General features: G+C 42.0%; 6 protein-coding genes across 6 annotated transcripts; 5 read left to right on the top strand and 1 right to left on the bottom strand. All coding sequences in view use genetic code 12, as the record gives it.

The window, feature by feature from the left end:
• Positions 1-93: 93 nt before the first annotated feature.
• LAS1 (rRNA-processing protein las1) lies at positions 94-3,001 on the top strand (the record flags this gene model as incomplete). The annotated part of the gene is made up of 2 exons (XM_006685432.2): positions 94-1,391; positions 1,588-3,001. 2 exons carry the CDS (start codon positions 94-96, stop codon positions 2,999-3,001), a joined length of 2,712 nt encoding a protein of 903 aa, XP_006685495.2.
• Positions 3,002-3,180: 179 nt separating this feature from the next.
• ATG2 (autophagy- protein 2) lies at positions 3,181-8,415 on the top strand (the record flags this gene model as incomplete). The annotated part of the gene is made up of 1 exon (XM_066158418.1): positions 3,181-8,415. One exon carries the CDS (start codon positions 3,181-3,183, stop codon positions 8,413-8,415), a length of 5,235 nt encoding a protein of 1,744 aa, XP_066014515.1.
• An 801-nt stretch (positions 8,416-9,216) lies between these two features.
• Positions 9,217-10,986, top strand: PSN45_005026 (uncharacterized protein; the record flags this gene model as incomplete). The annotated part of the gene is made up of 1 exon (XM_006685429.2): positions 9,217-10,986. The coding sequence occupies one exon, from the start codon at positions 9,217-9,219 to the stop codon at positions 10,984-10,986; it is 1,770 nt and encodes a 589-aa protein (XP_006685492.1).
• Positions 10,987-11,111: 125 nt separating this feature from the next.
• Positions 11,112-13,661, top strand: vps35 (retromer complex subunit Vps35; the record flags this gene model as incomplete). Its single annotated transcript, XM_006685428.1, has 1 exon — positions 11,112-13,661. The coding sequence occupies one exon, from the start codon at positions 11,112-11,114 to the stop codon at positions 13,659-13,661; it is 2,550 nt and encodes an 849-aa protein (XP_006685491.1).
• A 99-nt stretch (positions 13,662-13,760) lies between these two features.
• Positions 13,761-15,755, top strand: PSN45_005024 (uncharacterized protein; the record flags this gene model as incomplete). The annotated part of the gene is made up of 1 exon (XM_006685426.2): positions 13,761-15,755. One exon carries the CDS (start codon positions 13,761-13,763, stop codon positions 15,753-15,755), a length of 1,995 nt encoding a protein of 664 aa, XP_006685489.1.
• A 42-nt stretch (positions 15,756-15,797) lies between these two features.
• Positions 15,798-18,069, bottom strand: SEN34 (tRNA-splicing endonuclease subunit; the record flags this gene model as incomplete). The annotated part of the gene is made up of 3 exons (XM_006685427.2): positions 15,798-16,387; positions 16,716-17,329; positions 17,381-18,069. 3 exons carry the CDS (start codon positions 18,067-18,069, stop codon positions 15,798-15,800), a joined length of 1,893 nt encoding a protein of 630 aa, XP_006685490.2.
• Positions 18,070-19,573: the final 1,504 nt, after the last annotated feature.

Here is a 19,573-nt window from a genome sequence, read left to right as displayed (position 1 = left end):
AAACCTCACTCACGACCGTGTCAAATATCCTCACTCACTGTCCCTGAAACAAAAAGGACCCCATCACGAATTATGGGAGTTACCATCTTCGACATGTCACCACCGTCTTCCATAGCATTGGGATGCTCGGTGGCCGTGGTTTCTTCTGCTCTACAGTCTTTGGGCATTACTTTACAAAGACGATCTCATCTACTTCCCATTCACTTAGGTGACGAATCCACAGATAATCCACAAACTCATCACCAATATTCAAAGCTTCAGCGTAACACATGGCTATTCGGGTTTTTTCTATTCATAGTCTCGAATGTTTTAGGCTCGTTGATCCAAATCACCACTTTACCATTAATCATATTATCTCCTTTGCAAAGTATCGGATTGATCTTCAACTCCCTCCTAAGCTGCCTATTATTACCGGGAGAAACATTCACGTGGAAACTTGGCGTGGGCACATTAATTATATCTACTGGTGCCTTCATTATTGCGTACCACGGAAATGCCATTCCTCCTCCTCCTGATTCTGATATTGATGTGGATAAGCGATTCAAAATCATCATCCACAAGCTAATAGACCCCCGTTTCATGGCCTGGTTCATCAGTTCGTTTGTGTTGATTGGTTTGTTGTTGTTGGCAAACTCGGCAATCACCTATAAAAGAAATAAGTTTAAGAATAGAATTCAACAAAGACTGAGTAGATCAACCACAAAAGCTCTTGAAAAGCTCAAATTCTTTAAGGGAGTCAACTACGGGTTGATCTCGGGAACTTTAACGGCACATACATTCTTGTTTGCTAAATCCTTAATCGATGTGGTGGTGGAATCCATTTTCGCTGGTCCACATGATGTTGGCAGTATCACCAGGAGTATCACTCCTTATTTTTTGCTTATTGTGATGTTGACGATTGTCGGGTGCCAGTTGACCGCTTTCAACTTGGGGTTGGCCCAGATTTCGTCGTCCATTCTTTACCCTTTGTGTTTCTTGGTGTACAATCTCATGAACTTGATCAATGACTTGACCTTCAATCACTTGTTGGCAAACCAGAGATTGACCATAGGGCAGTTATTCTGGGTGTTATTGGGTCTTTGTGCTGTGCTATTTGGAGTGGTGTTGATTAGTTGGGATAGTGCTGTTGGCTCCAACGTACAAAGACTTGCCTATGATAACGAAGAAGAATACATTTTACATCTGAAGTTCCCTTACACAGACAATCTCAACGAAATGTCAAAGATGGTGGATAGCTCTTCCACGTATGAGATGGAGACTGGCTACTTATCCATTGACTCTACTCATTTGAATCCTCATGGCCCTTACCCGTTGAGCACGCGAAGGTCGGCTGTCTCAACTCGCAATAAGAAAAGAGTGCTTTCATACGAACAGCAGCAGCTCTTGCAACAGTTTGAGACAGATTAAGTGCTACCTTTAATGATATACGAACCCAACTTGTTTTTTTGACAATTTAGAATACCAACCAGCTATAGAATAATAACTAGTTCAATTTACGTTCATCTTATTTCGCAGCCAAATCAAAATAAAGTTTTTTTTGCGAAGAACTAAAAGGTTTTCTAATCACTTACTATATAAATAATCCAGCGATGCCAACATGGTGACCGCAGACCAAATAGGTAGAATGTTAAATCGGCAGCCCTCTGTGGTGTCGTATAAATCCGCCGAAGATCTCATCAAGCTCAAAGACTGGTTCTATAACTTCGATGAGCATCGAGACCATCGACACCGAGCAGTCCAAATCGTGAAAGCTATCAGTTCCAGAGGAAGAATTCCCCACGCAATAGAGTCTACTTCATTGTTGACATCGTTGTGCCTCAGTGATCCCGAAATGTCTTCCAAGTCAAGTCCACAGGTGGTGATCCAGAAGGACTCGTATCTTCTCCAATTATCGTATTCCATGGCATTAACCAGATTTGTCAACGGTCTTCTAGATCCGCTACAACAGTCAAACTTTGCGATACCGTTGCATCAGCTCGCCAAATCCCTTCAGATGCCCAGCTATTTTGTGGAATTGAGACATACAGCTACCCATGAGAAACTTCCTAGTCTAGCCCTATTGAGAACCACCGCAAAAAATGCCCTTAATTGGTTGTACGACAACTACTGGAATAAAATAGAAGACATAGAATCAGATATCGAAGATGAGGTTGAAGAATTGTTGCTGGAACGTGACCAGATACTTATTCAGGATGCTGTGAAAGCAAGTGATTCTAGTATAAAGGAGTTGGTGGCTAACTTGAAAGTGTACAAAAAAATTAGAAAGCAAGACTTGAACTTTATCTACAAATTCGGGAACTCCTCTGACACCGGTAAAAAGTACTGGAAAGCGGTGCTGAAGATCAAGTCCATACTAGCATCCAACCCTCAAATCACATTTAGAGTGTTAATATTCAAGGACTTTTTGATATACAACAAGATGGACCCGGTCAAGGCCAAGAAGATCAACCTGTTCTTAGCTATTCTTTTCAAGCTTTATAATCCGTTGTTGGAGGAGTTGGGGCCTTACTTTAAAAGGCAATTATATGAGGTTATTTTACGTCTGCTCAAACTGGAGTTTACTATGGTGGAAACTCAAATCAATAAGAAGCTCGGGTTTGAAATCACTCACGAGTATGAGACGACTCAGCTATGTGGATGGGTGGTGTATTTGTACTCGTCAATGGATGACCAAGGCAAGAAGAGGATTGGTTCGCTATTGCAAGATATCAGCTCTCTCAACGACGAATCCAAAATGGAGATTCTTCAAGGTTTGAACAAAATTGAGCTTTTAGAAGACGAGAAACAGCAAGTGGAAGTGGTGCATGAAAGTGTGGGAAAAAGGTTGAAGCTCAAGAAGTACGAGCAGGTAGAGTCACTTGACTCTATACTTGGCACTCAAGCCCCTGCTTTGAAAAAGCAGAAAATACAACCCAGTGACGACGTTTCGACCTCCAAAAAAACCTATTTCTTTGAGCCCCACGCAAAATGGACTGCCACTCCTTTTGGCTCCAGCGTGTAATGTACCACCATCTGTATTTTATTGTAACATAGTCATATATAACTATACGGTTTTATCGACAGGTATGCTAACTCGCGCTTTATCTAATCGCACACTTAGGCACAAAACATCATCACTAGAACAGAAGGCAACCTCAATCAAATACGACTGTCTGACCAAACAAATCAAACATCCATGCCATGAGTCCTCAATGGCTTCCCCAGAACATACAGAAGAGGCTCTTGTTGTACGTGCTACAGCAACTCTCGTTGTTCTCCGAAATCGATCTCCCTAATCTTGAGGAAGTATCACTCAATAATATCCACCTCAAAGACATCTCGATAGACCCCGAAAAAGTTGGAAAACTCCCCGGATGCAACCTTCGGTACGGCCAGCTTGGAAGCTTGGAGTTGAATGGAGGTGTCATGGGAGGAGTCAATATTGAGGTAAACAACTTAGATATTGTGATTGCCCCAAACTTGGATATAAACGAAGATATCACCAAGAGTGTCCAGCTACTGTTGGCGCAAAGCACGGCTGACTTGGCTCAGACAATAATGCTCAACCAATCTGAAGTACTACAAATGGGATCTCTCGAGGATACAATCGAACTTCAGGATCCAACATGTATACAACCCGATGTCGCTATCGACACCAGCAACTCGGACCTGTCCAAGTCTTCTGCATCATCGGCATCTTCTCCTACGATACCGAAGCCCTCTGCATTGGGGGGTGTAATGGCTCGTGCTGTGGATATGGCATTGCTGAGGTTGCAAGTTTCCATCAAGAATGTGAACATCAAGCTTTTATCGGAGCTAACTGATATTGTCATCAAAGTCGAAGAAGCCACGTTGAGTACCGTGAGTGGGACTCGTACAACTCATCTAAAAGGTGTGAGCGTGATAACTCTTAGACCTGCTTGTAGTCCTGGTGACTGTGAAGCCTCGAATAATGAATCTAAGGACCTGACTTCAGGTACAAAGGAAGAAGATAGTGACACCAGCAGTGATGATGACAACGATGAAATCGATAGCTCGTTGATGGACAGCATGGTATTCACTCACGAAGAAGCCAGTTCCATATATATGAGTGCAACATCCCAATCCTTTAAGCCAGACAGAACCGAAGCAACCCCTACGCTTTGTGATAAGGATCCTAACAAGCTGGATAATGTTATAATGTATATGGACTCACTTGATGTGGAATTCGAAGGTCTTAGTCTGATATCCAATGTGTTTGTGGAAATTGAAAAGTTAACATTGTCTTGCAGCCCTTTGGTGCCTACTGTTTTGTCAGTTATAAATGGCATTTCGAGAAGTTTGAAGTTGAAAATATACCAGAAGCGAAAATCAACCACTTCAACATATCAATCCAATCCCCGTTTTCCGCAATACGCCTCTCAAAGTGATGATATCAACGAAACTTATGACAAAGACTTTGAGGACGAAGATGATAAACACAATGGGCCTGATTCCAGTACTTCTGGTGACCAGCAGCAACTCTTCAACCGTCTTCATATAGGTGAGATAATTTTAAGTGTCACCTCAGCTTTGAATCTTTCTGGTGAATTCTTATCACCAAACAACAATTTGTACTTGAGCGTACAGAATTTCAACATAAAGCAAAAACATGATACCCTTATTTATGGGGGTCTTGAAACCTTCCAAATCATCAAAACCACTGATGGAAAGGCAGAAAATGTGTTGGAATTTGAACAGTCCGTATCGGAAGATGGTGAACCTCCTAAAGCAGACATAAGATTCGAGATGTTCTCTAAAATATCCAGTGACTTCAAGATTAATGAGTTTACGGCGTTGATATCAAAACCAGGGAAGGTAAACTTGGACTCTTATTCTTTGGGACATATTCTGGAGTTGGTGGACTCATTCCAGATTATCAACTCACATTTGACCGGCTTATTTGCAAATTATGAAAACTATAAAAGGTTATCCAACAACGATATTAAACCAAACGTCAAAAAGAATAAAATAGACAACCATTTGGTCCTCCAAACAGCTCATATGACTATGCACTTAGATTTGTCATCGGATTGTAGGATCTGTGTTCAAATTCTTCCCATATTTGTCAACCTGTTGAATAATGAAATGAAATGTCAAAGGGTCATAGTGGAACACCATAGAGATGGAGGCGTTGATAAGATTGCATCTATCTCCAATATTTTTTTGTCTACTAAAGCACAAGATTTCAAGACTTTTATAAGTCATAATCATTTATTTTCTAGAGATATCAACGTGATCTCTTCTACCAATGTAAGGGTTTCCAAAATCAACGTCGACCTACTGTTCACATTATTGAAGCATATTATCTTGTCTTTTGGCACGTTCAATGGTAATTTGAAATCAATTCCCAAGAGGTATAACCTAGTTTCAATGAACTCGGGTTCGGTGTACAATCCTAAAAAACTCAAGAAACGGGTGAATGTAACTACAACATCCACGAAAAATACTGCTGAATTCAACGTCACTTTTGAAGAGGCTAACTTCAGCCTTAATGAAATTAACAAACAGTTCGGTTCTCTTCTTGGGAGAGCAGTAAACATATCGTTGTTTGAGTTTAACGGTGAGCACAATTTTGTGTTGAAAGGGGTCAAGTTAAACAGAGTTCTGGGTGACTTGAATGAGAAAATCTTCTACAATTATGAAGAACGTTCGTTGACTGACATCTCGGAACCATTGGTACTTGGTCAGCTCAAAAAGAACGGCTCGACGGAGTTGAAATGTCAACGATTCGTTATTGAGTTCTATGCCCACTGGCAGAAGCTTTTTGAAAATCCAAATGAAGAGATTAAGGACGATCTTAACACATTTACAAAGGATACAACGGAAGAATTGAAGAAGACCGATGTTAGAATCCAGTTAAAGGACTGTTTCTTTGGTGTTACTCCTAACACCCTTATATGTAAGTCGTATTTGAATGCGAGCAGGGTCAACTGTGACCTAATGCTCGGTGGTGAGCAGCTTTACATAAAGACAACCGTAAGAGAGTTGAGCTTGTTGTTGATAGATGATTTGAAAGAGCTCAGATCGGTTAGCATCAATAAGAAATATCGGTACAGTGTTAATCCTTTGGATTTCTTCTTAAAAAGGGGGTTTCTAAACATTGGTAATATTGCCAACTTGCACATTGGGATCACTTACAACTTCAATATTGAAAAGCTTTTGGAAAAGCTGTCCAACAAGAATATTTATAACAAGTTATCTGCCTTGGATATCAAGGTCAACTTAGATGAGTGTATTCTTGAGACGTGTGGTGACTCCTTCTACACATTCATTCAGCTCATAAATGACTTAAAGATTCCCTTAGTTTTGAAAAACGAAGAGAAGTTCAAAGTGAATCTAGAACATGAAATTAACTTGTTGGAGGGAATTGATGAACTTGAACGTCCGAACCCATCAAAAATCGATCTGTCCATTGAAGACCAACATACTGATAATGACAAGGATTTCGAGATCGTTGATGAATATTACGGAAATGATGGCCAGGATGCCACTTTAAACAGTAGTTCTATCGACGATCAGGTAGACCTTTTGGCTCTCGATGAGGGGATAGATAACTTGAGTGTTGACAACAACTATTTCAGCAAGAATAAATCTTCTCAGAAACAAACAGTGGATCCTGTTAGCATCAGTGTGAATGTGGGTAAAGCCAACTTGTATATGTATGACGGCTATGATTGGAAAGAAACAAGAAAGGTGATTAAAGGAGTTGTCAAGAAGGTTGAAAAGGAATCGTCTGAAGCAGGAGAAGATCATGATTCAAATGACGAGACTGTTGATGACCACTTGGAAATAATTCAAGAAACTTTGTTCCAATCTATTCATGTCACGTTACCGAAAGGCATTGATCCTAGTCAATTGACTCAGAACATTAACAAACAGGTAACTGAGAATGCTGATGATGGCAATACTGATGGAACGGGATATAAGAATCTTAAGTTAAAGAGATCCAACAGATATAAGATGCTAATTGAGTTGAAAAGTATCGATGTTATTGTGAATGTTTTCACTTTGAGAAGCCCTGATGAAGAACCTATACCTGTCCACAAGGAATATGAAGTGTTGAACGAAATTGAGTTGGTGGTCGACTTGGTGACCATATACGACAATTTGCTCAACTCTACCTGGAATAAATATCTAAGCTATATGAACAGTATCGGTGAGAAAGAAATCGGAAAGAATATGATTAAATTCAACCTAACAACAATCAGAGATCCTGTTAGTTTGAATTTCAATGAAAGTATTTTAAGAATTTCAATATTACCACTTCGTTTGTTTATCGATCAAGACACAAATGAGTTCTTGGTAAGATTCTTCAACTTCAACGATAAAAGATTCAAGTTGGAAAAGCTTGAGGAGGACATATATGTGAAGAAGATAGAAATTCGCAATGATATCAAGATCAAGGTCGACTACAAGCCTAAGAAATTAAACTTGATTGGACTCAAGAATGGGGAATTTAACGAATTGTTGAATTTGATTCATATAAATGGACTTACGATTAACTTGAATCATATTAAACTTTATGGGATTAAAGGTGGGGATCAGATATTTGCAAGATTGTTTGAATACTGGCTTCCCAATATCCAACAAACCCAGTTGGTCAATCTATTCAATGGAGTGGAAATATTTAAACCTTTCTTCAGCATCAGCGAGTCCTTGAAAAATGTGGTTTTATTGCCCATCACCGACTATCACGATTTGAACAATCAGAAGTTTTTGAAGAAGTTGAACAAAAATGGAAAGGAGTTTTTCAAGATCACCAGTTATGAGCTTTTGAAATTGGGATATAGACTCACCAATGGAACCCAAAACTTATTGGAGCATGGAGAAGAAATTTTAGGAGGTACAGGGTCCAAGTTGAGAAATCATAAAGTTCGACAACGTAAAACAAGTGCTGGAGATACCCATCTTAAATTTGATAATGCAGATATCATCAGTGAGGACGAGACAGAAGAAGAAGCGGGCCTCTTGGAGAACTCGATCCGGTTGAACAAGAATACTAAGAGACTCGAAAGCCGGAACATTTACCACAATCCGCACACCAAGAAATACTCTGAAATCGAAGAGGAAGCAGATGACACCGGAGACAGCAGCGAAGAAGAGATTGAAGAAACCAAGCTCGTCAGTCTCTATTCCAACCAGCCTAAAAACTTCAAACAAGGAATTCAATTAAGCTTTAACTCTATCAACAAAAACTACAACCTCACCAAAGATGAGTTCTTGAAGTTGATAGAACGCATCAATGAGTCCGAGACTTATGAAGACTCCCTCAAGATCATCTTGAAGAAGTCTCCACTCTTGTTACTCAGACCGATGATAGGCACCACCGAAATGATCCTGAAAACCCTTATTGGGTTAAGTAATGAAATCAGCAGCACGGAACACCTCGAGTCGAAAGACAAGTATAAGGAGTGATATCCGGGTTTGTAAAAAATATAAATTACACGTCTAGTATTTGCAGCCTTCTAAAGTTGTTCGAGATCACCGGGATCTGCCGCATGCTAATCCGGGATCCCGCAGCGAAAAGATAAAAACGCCGCCAAACCGCGCCAAAAGCAGGCTTGGTTATGACCCCGGCCGGGATAGTTCCATTAGAAGAAACTCTTGGAGAGCAACAGAGCCGTTCGAATTTCTTCACGCCTCGTCGGTGGTGTGCTGGGCGATTTGAATCCGCCTCCACAAACGGCCATAAGTAAGTAAATCGTATACACAGCACCAACTGGCCAAGGTTTCCACTATACAAGTGAACTACGAGTTTGCGCTCTATCGCTGCAAGCAGTCTGGAAAGCGCAGGTCGCACGGGCTTAGACTGCAACCCTCAACCTGTTCGGCATTCTAACACAATAGGCCCTGTGCCAAGCTGATAGATAGCGATGAAGAATAAATGAGAGATTAGCTATTGATAAAGATCTCTGGTGCCGTTCACCAATGATAAGACTCGAATGTTTCGATGTTCTTTGGGGGTATTTGCAGTGGTATAAGCAACCACATAGGGTCTAGCGACAATACCAAAGGACAAGAGGGGTGTAAGACGTAGGGAGAGGGGATCGTGTGGGTGTTTAAACATCACCTAATATTCCCCATTCAAGAAAAAATTTCGGCCATTGAACGAGCTTTATCAAAAGCTATCTCATCTCTTTTTTCTGTTCTATAAAAAGCCTCTTGAACATCCCACTATTTTTTTTCCAGTACCCCAAACTGTTGGCTGCCTTTAATATGGAACCTGTAAAATCTAAGAACTCTGTTGTGGAGGTTGGGCCCAATATTTCTAAAAGTAAAACTACTGAGTTTTACGACTTGGAGAAAAATGCAGTAATAGAGGCAGACCAGCAGTCTAACGAATACGCAACTTCGGGTGACGACAACCCAAAACGAGGCAGCTGGGCGTGGTTTATATCCAAGGTCCCCTACCGAAAAGTGTTAGTGCATGTATTTCTTGGAATGTTTTTCACCGCCTGGTGGTTGTCGATTGTCATTCAGAAAAAGCACAGGCACCAATGGTTGATTCCAACTATTTTATGGGGGTGCATTATGGTTCGGTTGATCACCTTGTACTGGAGAGTTCTTCACCAGTTGTTACACATTGTATCGTATCCTTGGAACTATTGTACCGATTTAATCTACAAGGTGCTTCCTAAAAGAACCCATAGATTGTTGGTAGGAGGAAGCATCACTATTGCAGTGATGTTGGTGGGTTCGTTTGTACCTACTGAAACCCCATACTCCAAGAGAGAGGACAGAGCTGTGTCTTTCTTTGGGGTTATTGTTGCTCTTGTGGGCTTGTGGGCTACTTCAAGAAACAGGTCCAAAATCAATTGGAATACTGTCATTGGAGGAACCTTGATGCAGTTCATTGTTGCATTGTTCGTGTTGAGAACTAAGGCTGGGTATGATATTTTCAACTTCATCTCGTTGTTGGCCAGATTATTGTTGGGATTCGCTAAGGATGGTGTTGCGTTCTTGACCGATTCTGACACCTCTGAATTAGGCTGGTTTTTCTTCTCGGTGATTCCAGCGGTGGTGTTCTTTGTGGCATTTGTGCATATTTGGTTCTACTTTGGTGTGATTCAATGGGCCATCGGCAAATTCGCTTACTTTTTCTTCTGGTCTTTAAAAGTGTCCGGTGCCGAGGCTATAGCGACGGCTGCTTCTCCTTTTATTGGTCAGGGTGAATCGGCTATCTTGGTCAAGGACTTTTTGCCATACTTGACTAAGGCCGAGTTGCACCAGGTTATGTGTTCAGGTTTTGCAACCATTTCTGGGTCGGTTTTAGTTGGTTATATTGGTTTGGGTTTGAATGCCCAGGCCATGGTGTCTTCTTGTGTAATGTCCATTCCTTGTTCCTTGGCTGTATCTAAATTGAGATACCCGGAAGAAGAAGAGCCTTTGACGGCGGGAAAGATTGTCTTCCCCAAAAAAGAGGAAGGTGAAGATTCACCCAAGAACGTATTACACGCATACAGTATAGGAGCTAGTTTGGGATTGAGAATTGGTGGAACTTTAATGGTCCAATGTATGTGTGTCATCGCATTAGTTGCATTAATCAATGGATTATTGACCTGGTTTGGTAACTTCTGGAACATTCACGAATTGACCTTGGAGTTGATGTTATCGTACATTTTGTATCCGGTGGGTTTCCTCTTGGGAACTCCAAGAAACGAGATATTGGCAGTATCCAAATTAATTGGCACTAAAACCATTCAAAATGAGTTTGTGGCCTACAGCATGTTGATCAACGACGCTCCTTACAATAAGTTGTCCGACAGAGGAACTTTGATTGCCACGTATGCTCTTTGTGGATTCTCCAACCTTGGTTCCGTTGGTATTAACATCGGGGTCTTGAGTGCTTTGTGTCCTACTCGGGTTAAGGATATTACAGGTACAATTGCGTCTGCTTTCTTCGCAGGTGCCATTGCCACCTTGATTTCGGCCGCTATTGCTGGTATGGTCATCCATGACTTGGGAGGATTCATCTCTCGAAGTTAGTGTGTTTCATAGCTTCTTTTTATGTTGTAGCGTATGGTGTTTAATATAGAGAAAGTATTTTCGCAGCATCCTCTAACAAATCGCGAAATCGTTCAATCCCGTATAGTATCTTTATCTTAGTGACCATGAATAAGAATGACTCCAAATCAATCTTGCAAGGTTGTCTAAGTAACATCAACCATCAATCACACTTAATGAAGCAATGTCTCAACGATAGTAACCTTCTACAGGCATTGAAACACTGTTCCAACTTCTTGAATGAGTTGAGAATTAACCAGTTGTCCCCCAAACAGTATTATGAACTATACATTGCCGTATTTGATTCCTTGGACTACTTGTGTAACCACTTGTTGGCTTCCTACAAGGCGAAGCATAAGAAGAACACTGAAACCCCGTTCTTGACGGATTTGTACGAATTGGTCCAATATAGTGGGAATATTGTTCCTCGTTTGTACATGTTGATTGCAGTGGGAACAACTTTTATTTCCACCAATAATGCTCCCACAGAGGCTATCATGAAGGACATGATCGAAATGTGTCGTGGGGTGCAAAATCCAATCAGAGGGTTGTTTTTAAGGTATTACTTGAGTCAAAGAATCAAAGATCTTTTACCCATTGGAACCAAGCATGAATTCGATGAAACGGTAACGTTTTTGATCAACAACTTCATTGAAATGAACAAGTTGTGGGTGAGATTACAGCACCAAGGCCACTCTTCTGAGAGGGAATTGAGATATCAAGAACGAAAAGAATTGAAGATCTTAGTCGGATCCAATTTGGTTAGATTGTCTCAAATAATTGATGATTTCACTGATGATGAGTACTCCCCGGAGTCGTATTACAAAGACCACGTCTTCCCTATAATAATAGAGCAGGTTATTCAGTGTAAAGACCATTTAGCCCAGACATATTTAATTGATGTGATAATCCAAATTTTCCCTGACAACTTCCACTTTATTACCTTGAATATGCTCCTTAATAACTTATTCCTTAACTTGAATCCCACTTTGAACAAGTCTGAATTAATCAGCACTTTGATTGAGAGATTCATAAACTATCACCAACAACAACAAGATGAAGAAAATGGCGAAGAAAATGAAAAGGAAGAGGAAATGTTCACGAGCTTGAGATTGTTTGACGAATTTTGGGGCTTCTACGAAAAGCTTACCACTATGAATGTTCCTTTAGAAGAGCACTCGTCGATTTTGCAGAGTTTCATTCGGCTATCGTTGGTATTTGAAAGAGACAATTATGAAAATTTGAATAAGATTTATAAGTTTGTTACTGAGAACTTCAGCTCCGAAGAAATCGATGAAAAGATCTGGTTGAATTTGCTTATTACTCCGATTCAGAACTTCGATTCCATTTCCAGTTTATTGAAGTTGTCTTTTTTCAATGAGTTCTATAACAGGATCTCAAATCAGTTGTACCAAAAGCAAATCTCTCTTGAAATCTTGAATAAATTACTTGACCAGGATGAGATTGTGTGTGATGTGAAAGAAATCGATATTATCTTTAAGTTTCTATTAATTTTGATAAAGGAGTCCAATGAGCTTAATGTTCTGAAACAAATGGGAATCGTGAAGACGGTAAAAATTGAAAATGGAGAAAAATTGGTCACTAATGAGTTCTTAATTAACCAATCGAATATTTGCAAGGTCTTAGGTAAGATAAACAAGAACTCCATAGACTTGTTTGAAAAAATCAGCAACATAACATACGTTAGAAAGAAGTTCTTGAATAAGAACCTTGCAAGTATTGTCTACACTTATCCAACAGTGATACAATTAATACTCGATATATTAAAGACCATTGGACTAATCAATTTGACAAAAAGCGGTAAGTTTACCAATAAGTTGATCAACCAATTTAAGAACTTGTCTATTATCATCGATGAACTATACGAACATCACCAAGTGTTCAATTCTCAATTGGTGCTAAACTTATATTTAAACTGTACCATGGTCGCTGACCAACTTAATTTGCCCACCATCACATTCGAATTCTTCAACAAGTGTTTCATCGTTTATGAGGAAACTTTAATGGTAGGTCAAGGGCAGGGTTCTGTGCATGGCCGTGGTATTAACCCCCAAGATTCTATGAACCACAACTCTATCCAGTATCAATCCATTTTGTTAATCTTGAATAAGTTGAACTTCACCAGAAACTTGCCTCGTGAGGATTATCAATCGTTGATCACCAAATTGACATTATATGGTTCCAAACTCCTCAAAAAGCAAGATCAATGCCGATCCATTTACAATTGCGGGCATCTATTCTGGTGGACCGAGACTTTGGAAACCAATCAGACCATTGAATTATTCAAGGATGATAAGAGAGTCTTGGAGTGTCTTCAAAAGTCCTTGAGGGTGGCGGACTCATGTATCGATCCGTACTTGTCGCTTAAGCTTTTTATTGAGATCTTGAACAAATGTTTGGTGTTCAATATCCATGGCAATACCTTGGTGAACGATAATTACATAAATGGTTTAATTGAGTTGATCTACAACAATATTGAGAACCTCAACAATGACTACGACTTGAAGGATACTGAAGACCAAGAATACCGATTATTCAAATCTTTGGAAGAATATTTTTCCCGTACCTTGCAATACATTGAAATGCAAAAGGAGGAAGAGAGGCTCGAAGATATCGTCACCAAATTAACAGTATGAGAAGTTTGTTAGCTACATAGCGTAAACACTGAGTCGCATTTTTATTTGTGTTTAAACCGTAATCCAAGGACTGCTTATCTAATAACCCGAACACTAACAATGGGAAAGCACAGAGAGCTAACTTTACTCCATTGTATTCAGTATGGTAACCTGAGACTTCCTGATAACACGCTAATTGTCGAGACGCCAAACCTTAAATTGTCTTTTCCAAACAATGATTTGAAACTGACGTACGGCTCCAAGAAATGTGGTTATAAGTCTGGCAAAATCCCTATCAATCCATTTAAACATAAGGCCCGCACTATGAGAGTCCTTTCATTTCTAGGTATCTTCGGCCTCTTAGTCTTGAATGTCTTCCTGTTGAACCCCCACCACTTTGCAGGTTCTCTTGGAAATCTTGCTGATAAGGGAATTTTACCCAATAATTACCATGCATTGAGCTTTTTCAAAGCCTCGGGAGTAAATTCTGCTACTACCAGTAACAGTTCATATGTTGAGAAGTTTGAGGTCACTTATCCAGATGTCGTCAACCCAAGTTACGGGAAATCTTTGCAACACGAACTATTGTTCAATCACACATTTGGAAACTCATATGGCTCTCCTTTTGTGACCACTTATACACCTCCTTCGGGCATTGAGTTCAACAGAGTTGTGTTGACATTGGATACGTATGTGTCGGGAGTACAATATGATCGGTTAGCCCATTTATTTGTGAGTGGTGTGGAAGTGTGGAGAACATCGACTATTGAGCCAGGAGGAAAACCATCCCACTCCAACTTCGTCAAAGATGTTAGTGACTACGCTATTCTATTCCAGGACGAGGCCACGCTCCTGTTTAGCTTGGGAAACATTGTCAACGACAAGTACACAGGGTCATTTGAACTAAACATGTACATTGACTATTACTATGATGAGACGGTGGGTTCGCAGTTTGGGCCAGTCCCAGACATTAATGACATTACTGACTTGATCCTCACAAACACTTTGCCCTCGAAGATAGTTAGTTTGGGATCAACAAGTGAGTCACTGCCCCAGATCCTGTTACCAGACACCCAATTCATTGCACAATTACCGGAATTGAACACGAACACTTCCAAGTTGCGGTTGTCGATTTTCACTTCAGGGAACTCTCAGGAAGAGTTCTGGTATACTAACATTCTCGATGCTTATGTATCTGGTTTTGCAGCTGAAGGGGTGGAGTTTTATGGACATGGCCCTATTCGCCATGTTGAGGTTTATTTTGATGGTCAGATAGTTGCAGCCGTTGCACCTGATCCAGTCATCTTCACTGGGGGTATTTCACCATCGTTGTGGTCTCCTGTGGTTTCCAACGATGCCTTTGACTTGAAGCCCATCAACATTGAGTTGACAGTCTTGTTACCCAAAATCCAGGCTAATCCGGACGGAAAATTAGAAATCAAAATTGATAATGGTGTGGACCATAAGCTGGTAGGTTCCAACTGGATCACAACTGCCAACCTTCATGTGTGGGAAAATAGTCATGTGGAGTCTAGTACTGGATCATCTTCGCAGGCTTTAACTAATAGGTACTGTACCCAAATTGTCATCAATTCGACTTCTTTACACCAAACATTAGTGTGTGAGGACGATGTGAAGCTTCACAGCAGTCTTTCATTCACTCTTGCGGACTCACTGGTTGTGTCTGGGCCTGTGGAATTAGAGTTCAAAACTAGCACTACCAACATTCAGATAATCTCCTCTGATGGACTCGATCAGAGTGTTGTCCATACCGGAAACACCAAAATGACCGTCGGGGTTGGAAGTCTGTACGAAAACATAGAGTTCACTTATCCATTAGTTCTTGACACATTGACAACAACTAATGGGTCTGATGTCACTTTTACCGTTAACATTACCGATGTGAATGTGTATTCCGAGAAAGGATTTGGAGGACTGCAGTTAGAACACACCTCGGGGCAAAATGGTACGTCTGTGTTTGTGGTTTCTTCCAGCGGTAATCATGGAACTGGCACAACCGAAACCAAGTATCGTTATAAAAATCTGCAAGGTGGAATTGACTATAAGAGGAGAGTAATTGCCCAAAATGGAGCTATTGTCCTCGATGAGAACTGAGATCGTTAATTCGTACGTATATAAGGACATTAATAGCGTAATCTAACCAAATCCGGCCCATTCGATAGAGAACGTAATATTGAACGTTGGGTCTGTTTCGTCAGGCTCCAGAATCACATATAATTTCTTGACACCGGTGGCCAAACGGCCACTTACAATTAAGCTGTAGAAATTCACTTCACTCACAGGATGGACGATCACGTGGGAATGGTACCGAAGTGGGTCACCTGGATATGCTATGAACTCACCGCCAAACTTCAATCCAGGAAGCAAGTAGTATCCCTGGTGTTTTAGCTGACAGAATATCGAATATGAACTGGGATTGGCTTTACGTCTGATAACCTCAATATCGACTGCCTCGAGCTCACTAGGCTCGTTGTTGTACTGGGTGTAGAAATAAGGCTCTTTGTGGTTATTTATCCTGGTAATTCCCTTGTGTTTGACGAGGTTAGCCTGACGGTTATCCACAAGCCATAAAATCTCGTAGGGTGAAAGCTTCAACGGAAGGCCCAAGAAACTGTTCTGTTGGGGAGCAGCTGCCAAAGAGCCCATAAAATTCCCAAGAATCCCAAGGTTCCGTAGCTGTTTCACCACATTCACGTCGAAAACCAACACATCGGAATCAATGACGGCTAGATCCAACATCTCATCAGTAATTTTTTTTCCTACAGTGCGCAAATAATAGTTTTTGCAATCATTATTACTTTTCATTATTACTACAGAAGAAATACAATTCAACAGTGGGGAAAACGAATTGAAGAAAGTTTGGACAAACCACTAGATATATGCCGATTTCTCAATCGATTAGGCTCGATACCGAGATCTTGCCATTCCCTGCTCCATTGTTACTACCATTATTTGTGTTCTTCTTGGGGTGGGAACCGGATGAGACATTGGCACCAAGCTGGTGGTGAAGGTTGGAGGCGGACAACACGTTGGACAAGTTCGATTGAGACTTACTCAATGTGAATGCAGACTGGGTTGGAGAGTTTCCAATAAGTTGAGGTACTGCAAACTGGGGATGGCTTGGCTGGTTGAGTGACAACGGAGGTGGAACATTTTGGTTCGCAGCCTTACCGGAATTATTGGATACATTGCGTTTATGACTGGGGTTGATATCTTTCAATGGATTGGGGAAGAAGTCAGGGGCAATAGATGAACGTCTGGAGTTGGAAGATGAGTTGTTATTGGAGTTGATAAAATTAATGTCAAAGGTGGTGGAGATGGAATTGTTTCTGGAGTTGGTATTTGATAGAAGCAAAGGGCTTTGGTTGTAGGGACTATGCGGTGTGACCGCGTCCGACTGGTTCAATGTCAAGGTGGATCCATGAGGACCGTGTACGAGGCTTGAGTTGGATGCCAGGGCTTGCGCCATCGAGTAGAGCGAGGCACCGGTGGTGGTGGTGGTGGAATGTCGACGGATGGGAATGGAGTCTTCAAACAACCGACGTTTATTGATCAAAGGAGGCAACTGATTGGGGCCAGCCCCGACCCCGGACGTGCTATTGCTTAGATCGAAGCTTGCAGACCTCAAGCCCGAGTACGATGCGGACTTGTCACCATTTCGTGTTGGACTAAGAGAGTCAGCAGACAACACCTGGTTTTGCTAGCTATTGAACATAGACGTGTTGAAAGCAATTCGGGGAAGCTCCTCCTTTGTCAGCGGATGGACCACGTATGGGCTCTGCAACTGGGCCGGGGCCGAAGTAACCGGTGGGCCTGGTGCTGAGGTGGGGCCGGGGCCAACGAGGTGAGGACCTGCCAAGTGAGGACCTGCCAAATGAGGACCGGCGAGATGTGAAGGGCCTGGGAACGGCAATTGAGAATGGACTGGGACACCCGGGGGGAGCATTCCGTGCACCAACCCGTGTTGTGGTGGCATGGGAGGTAGTGGCTGGGTCGTGATATCATCGTGTTCATCGTGTTCAAGGGTAGGAAGTGAGTTCGGTTGGGGCAGCGGTTCAAGCTTATCATGCTGAACGCTGGCACGGCGACGCTTGGACGCCCCACCATTCCACCAGTTCTTTATCGAGTTGTCGCTTCGGCCGTTCAAGTGACGAGCGATTTCGGCCCATTTTTTGCCGTATTTAAGCACCAACTGCTCGATCAATTCGCCTTCTTCAGGCGATATGGGAGTTCGATTCAACGATGGCTTAAGGTTCTGGTGGTACCGCTCGCGGCACTGTTTAGGCGACCGTGTGACCAAGCTGTTGGAGATTCGTACCCAGTTTGTAGGGCCGAATATGGAGATTAGCTCCATTAATTTCTGGTCCTCTTCAGGAGACCAGGGGCCTCTTCGGGTGATGTTGCTCATATGAGATTAGGAACCGCGGCAACACTGGAGGAGAGGGGATCTGTTCAGCGTGTTCAACCCAAGTACTTTCACTTGTGTTATAACCTAATACTAAATCAAACCACAAGGATGCTACAGAGTAATTGTCAGTGATCGTTTTTTTGTAGGCGCGCTCGCATTCCTCGCGGAGGAATTTATTTGCGTTTTATTTTATTTCTGGTTCGTGGAAAATGGCATAATTCCCGTTTGTCTTGTCGCCACAGCCGAGATATGGATACGTGGGTTTGGAATGTTAACCTCGCCTAGCCATACTGCTGAATGTGATTATATCTTAATTAATTGGGGTAAGCCGGGATTCCGCCAGTCGCATATCCCAGCTATTGACAACATTACCCGAGAGCTTGAAGCAGTACCACCAAAACTCATCCGGTGTGTAATCACGGATTACCATAGTGCTTTAGTAGAGATTCAAACTTTAAATTGCTGACCCATCACACTCCAAAAATCCATGTCGCAGTCAACTGGGTTACCAACAATGGGGGGTCCAGGGGATGGCAACCCAAAAATTTAACATCTTAATAAGGTATTGGGGCCAATCCCGTACGCACCGCGTTTAAACCCAACGGTTGTAAAACGGTTGGGCAAATGCCGAGTGGGTGGTCAAAGGCGGATATCTAGGGCGGAGGTGCAGCACCCTGAGTGTTTGCCCGGAGCCAAACGCAACAATACGCGAGTTCACGACGTTCGGCTCTGTACCGAATCGGGGCTATTTTCCCGTCTTTTGACGGGGTTGGCATTGTTGCTTGTGCGGGACGCGCCAGAAAGTCTTGGTCCACCACCTGAGTCCGAAACCTAAATAGCTCCAGGCGGTTCTCGGGTCAATGAGTGCCCAGGTCGCATGTGGAGGGAAATGGTGGGGGTTAGTTGTTGCACCCATATTTACGGTGGGTGCGGGCGGCGATGCGGATGTACAACGTGTAAGGTGTTATAGTACACCGATGATCGGTACGACGATGCCCTACCTACCGTTGTCGGGATAGTGTGAAATATTTTTATTGGTACGAATGCTGGTGCTAAGGAATATAAAGTTTTGGTCATTAGTATCGTGGCCACTGTGTGGTTACAAGGGTTCTTATGTTTTGTACTAGAATCTGGTTTTCTTGTCATTTGTTTCCAATCCAAGGAGCAGGTAACCCCGTTACAAACACGTTGATGTGCTGAGAAGTGATGTGCTGAGAAGTATCAGGGTTATATACAACATGGTGCTGGCCAGGTGCTTAACATCATCGAAGTAGTTCGACTCAGTAGCAGCAGTTTCCTCCTTGTTTGCATGGCTCTTGGCCAATCGGCTCTTGCGCAGCTTGGGAAGTCTGGTTTCCAGTTTCGTAGATGTCTTCTCTTTGCCCATGTGTCAAGTATTTTGTATTTGAGCAGCTGGTGGCCGGCTCCTGGTCACCGGGTCGTGGTTACCTCTCAGACTCCTGGTCAGATATATCTCTAATCCTGCTCTTCTACTGATCCACGT

The sequence above is a fragment of the Yamadazyma tenuis genome, chromosome 7, assembly GCF_029203305.1.
Source record: "Yamadazyma tenuis chromosome 7, complete sequence".
In the NCBI taxonomy this organism is placed as follows: Eukaryota; Fungi; Ascomycota; class Pichiomycetes; order Serinales; family Debaryomycetaceae; genus Yamadazyma; species Yamadazyma tenuis.
Note: the sequence above shows the minus strand (reverse complement) of the source record. Positions and strands in the feature narration are given on the sequence as shown.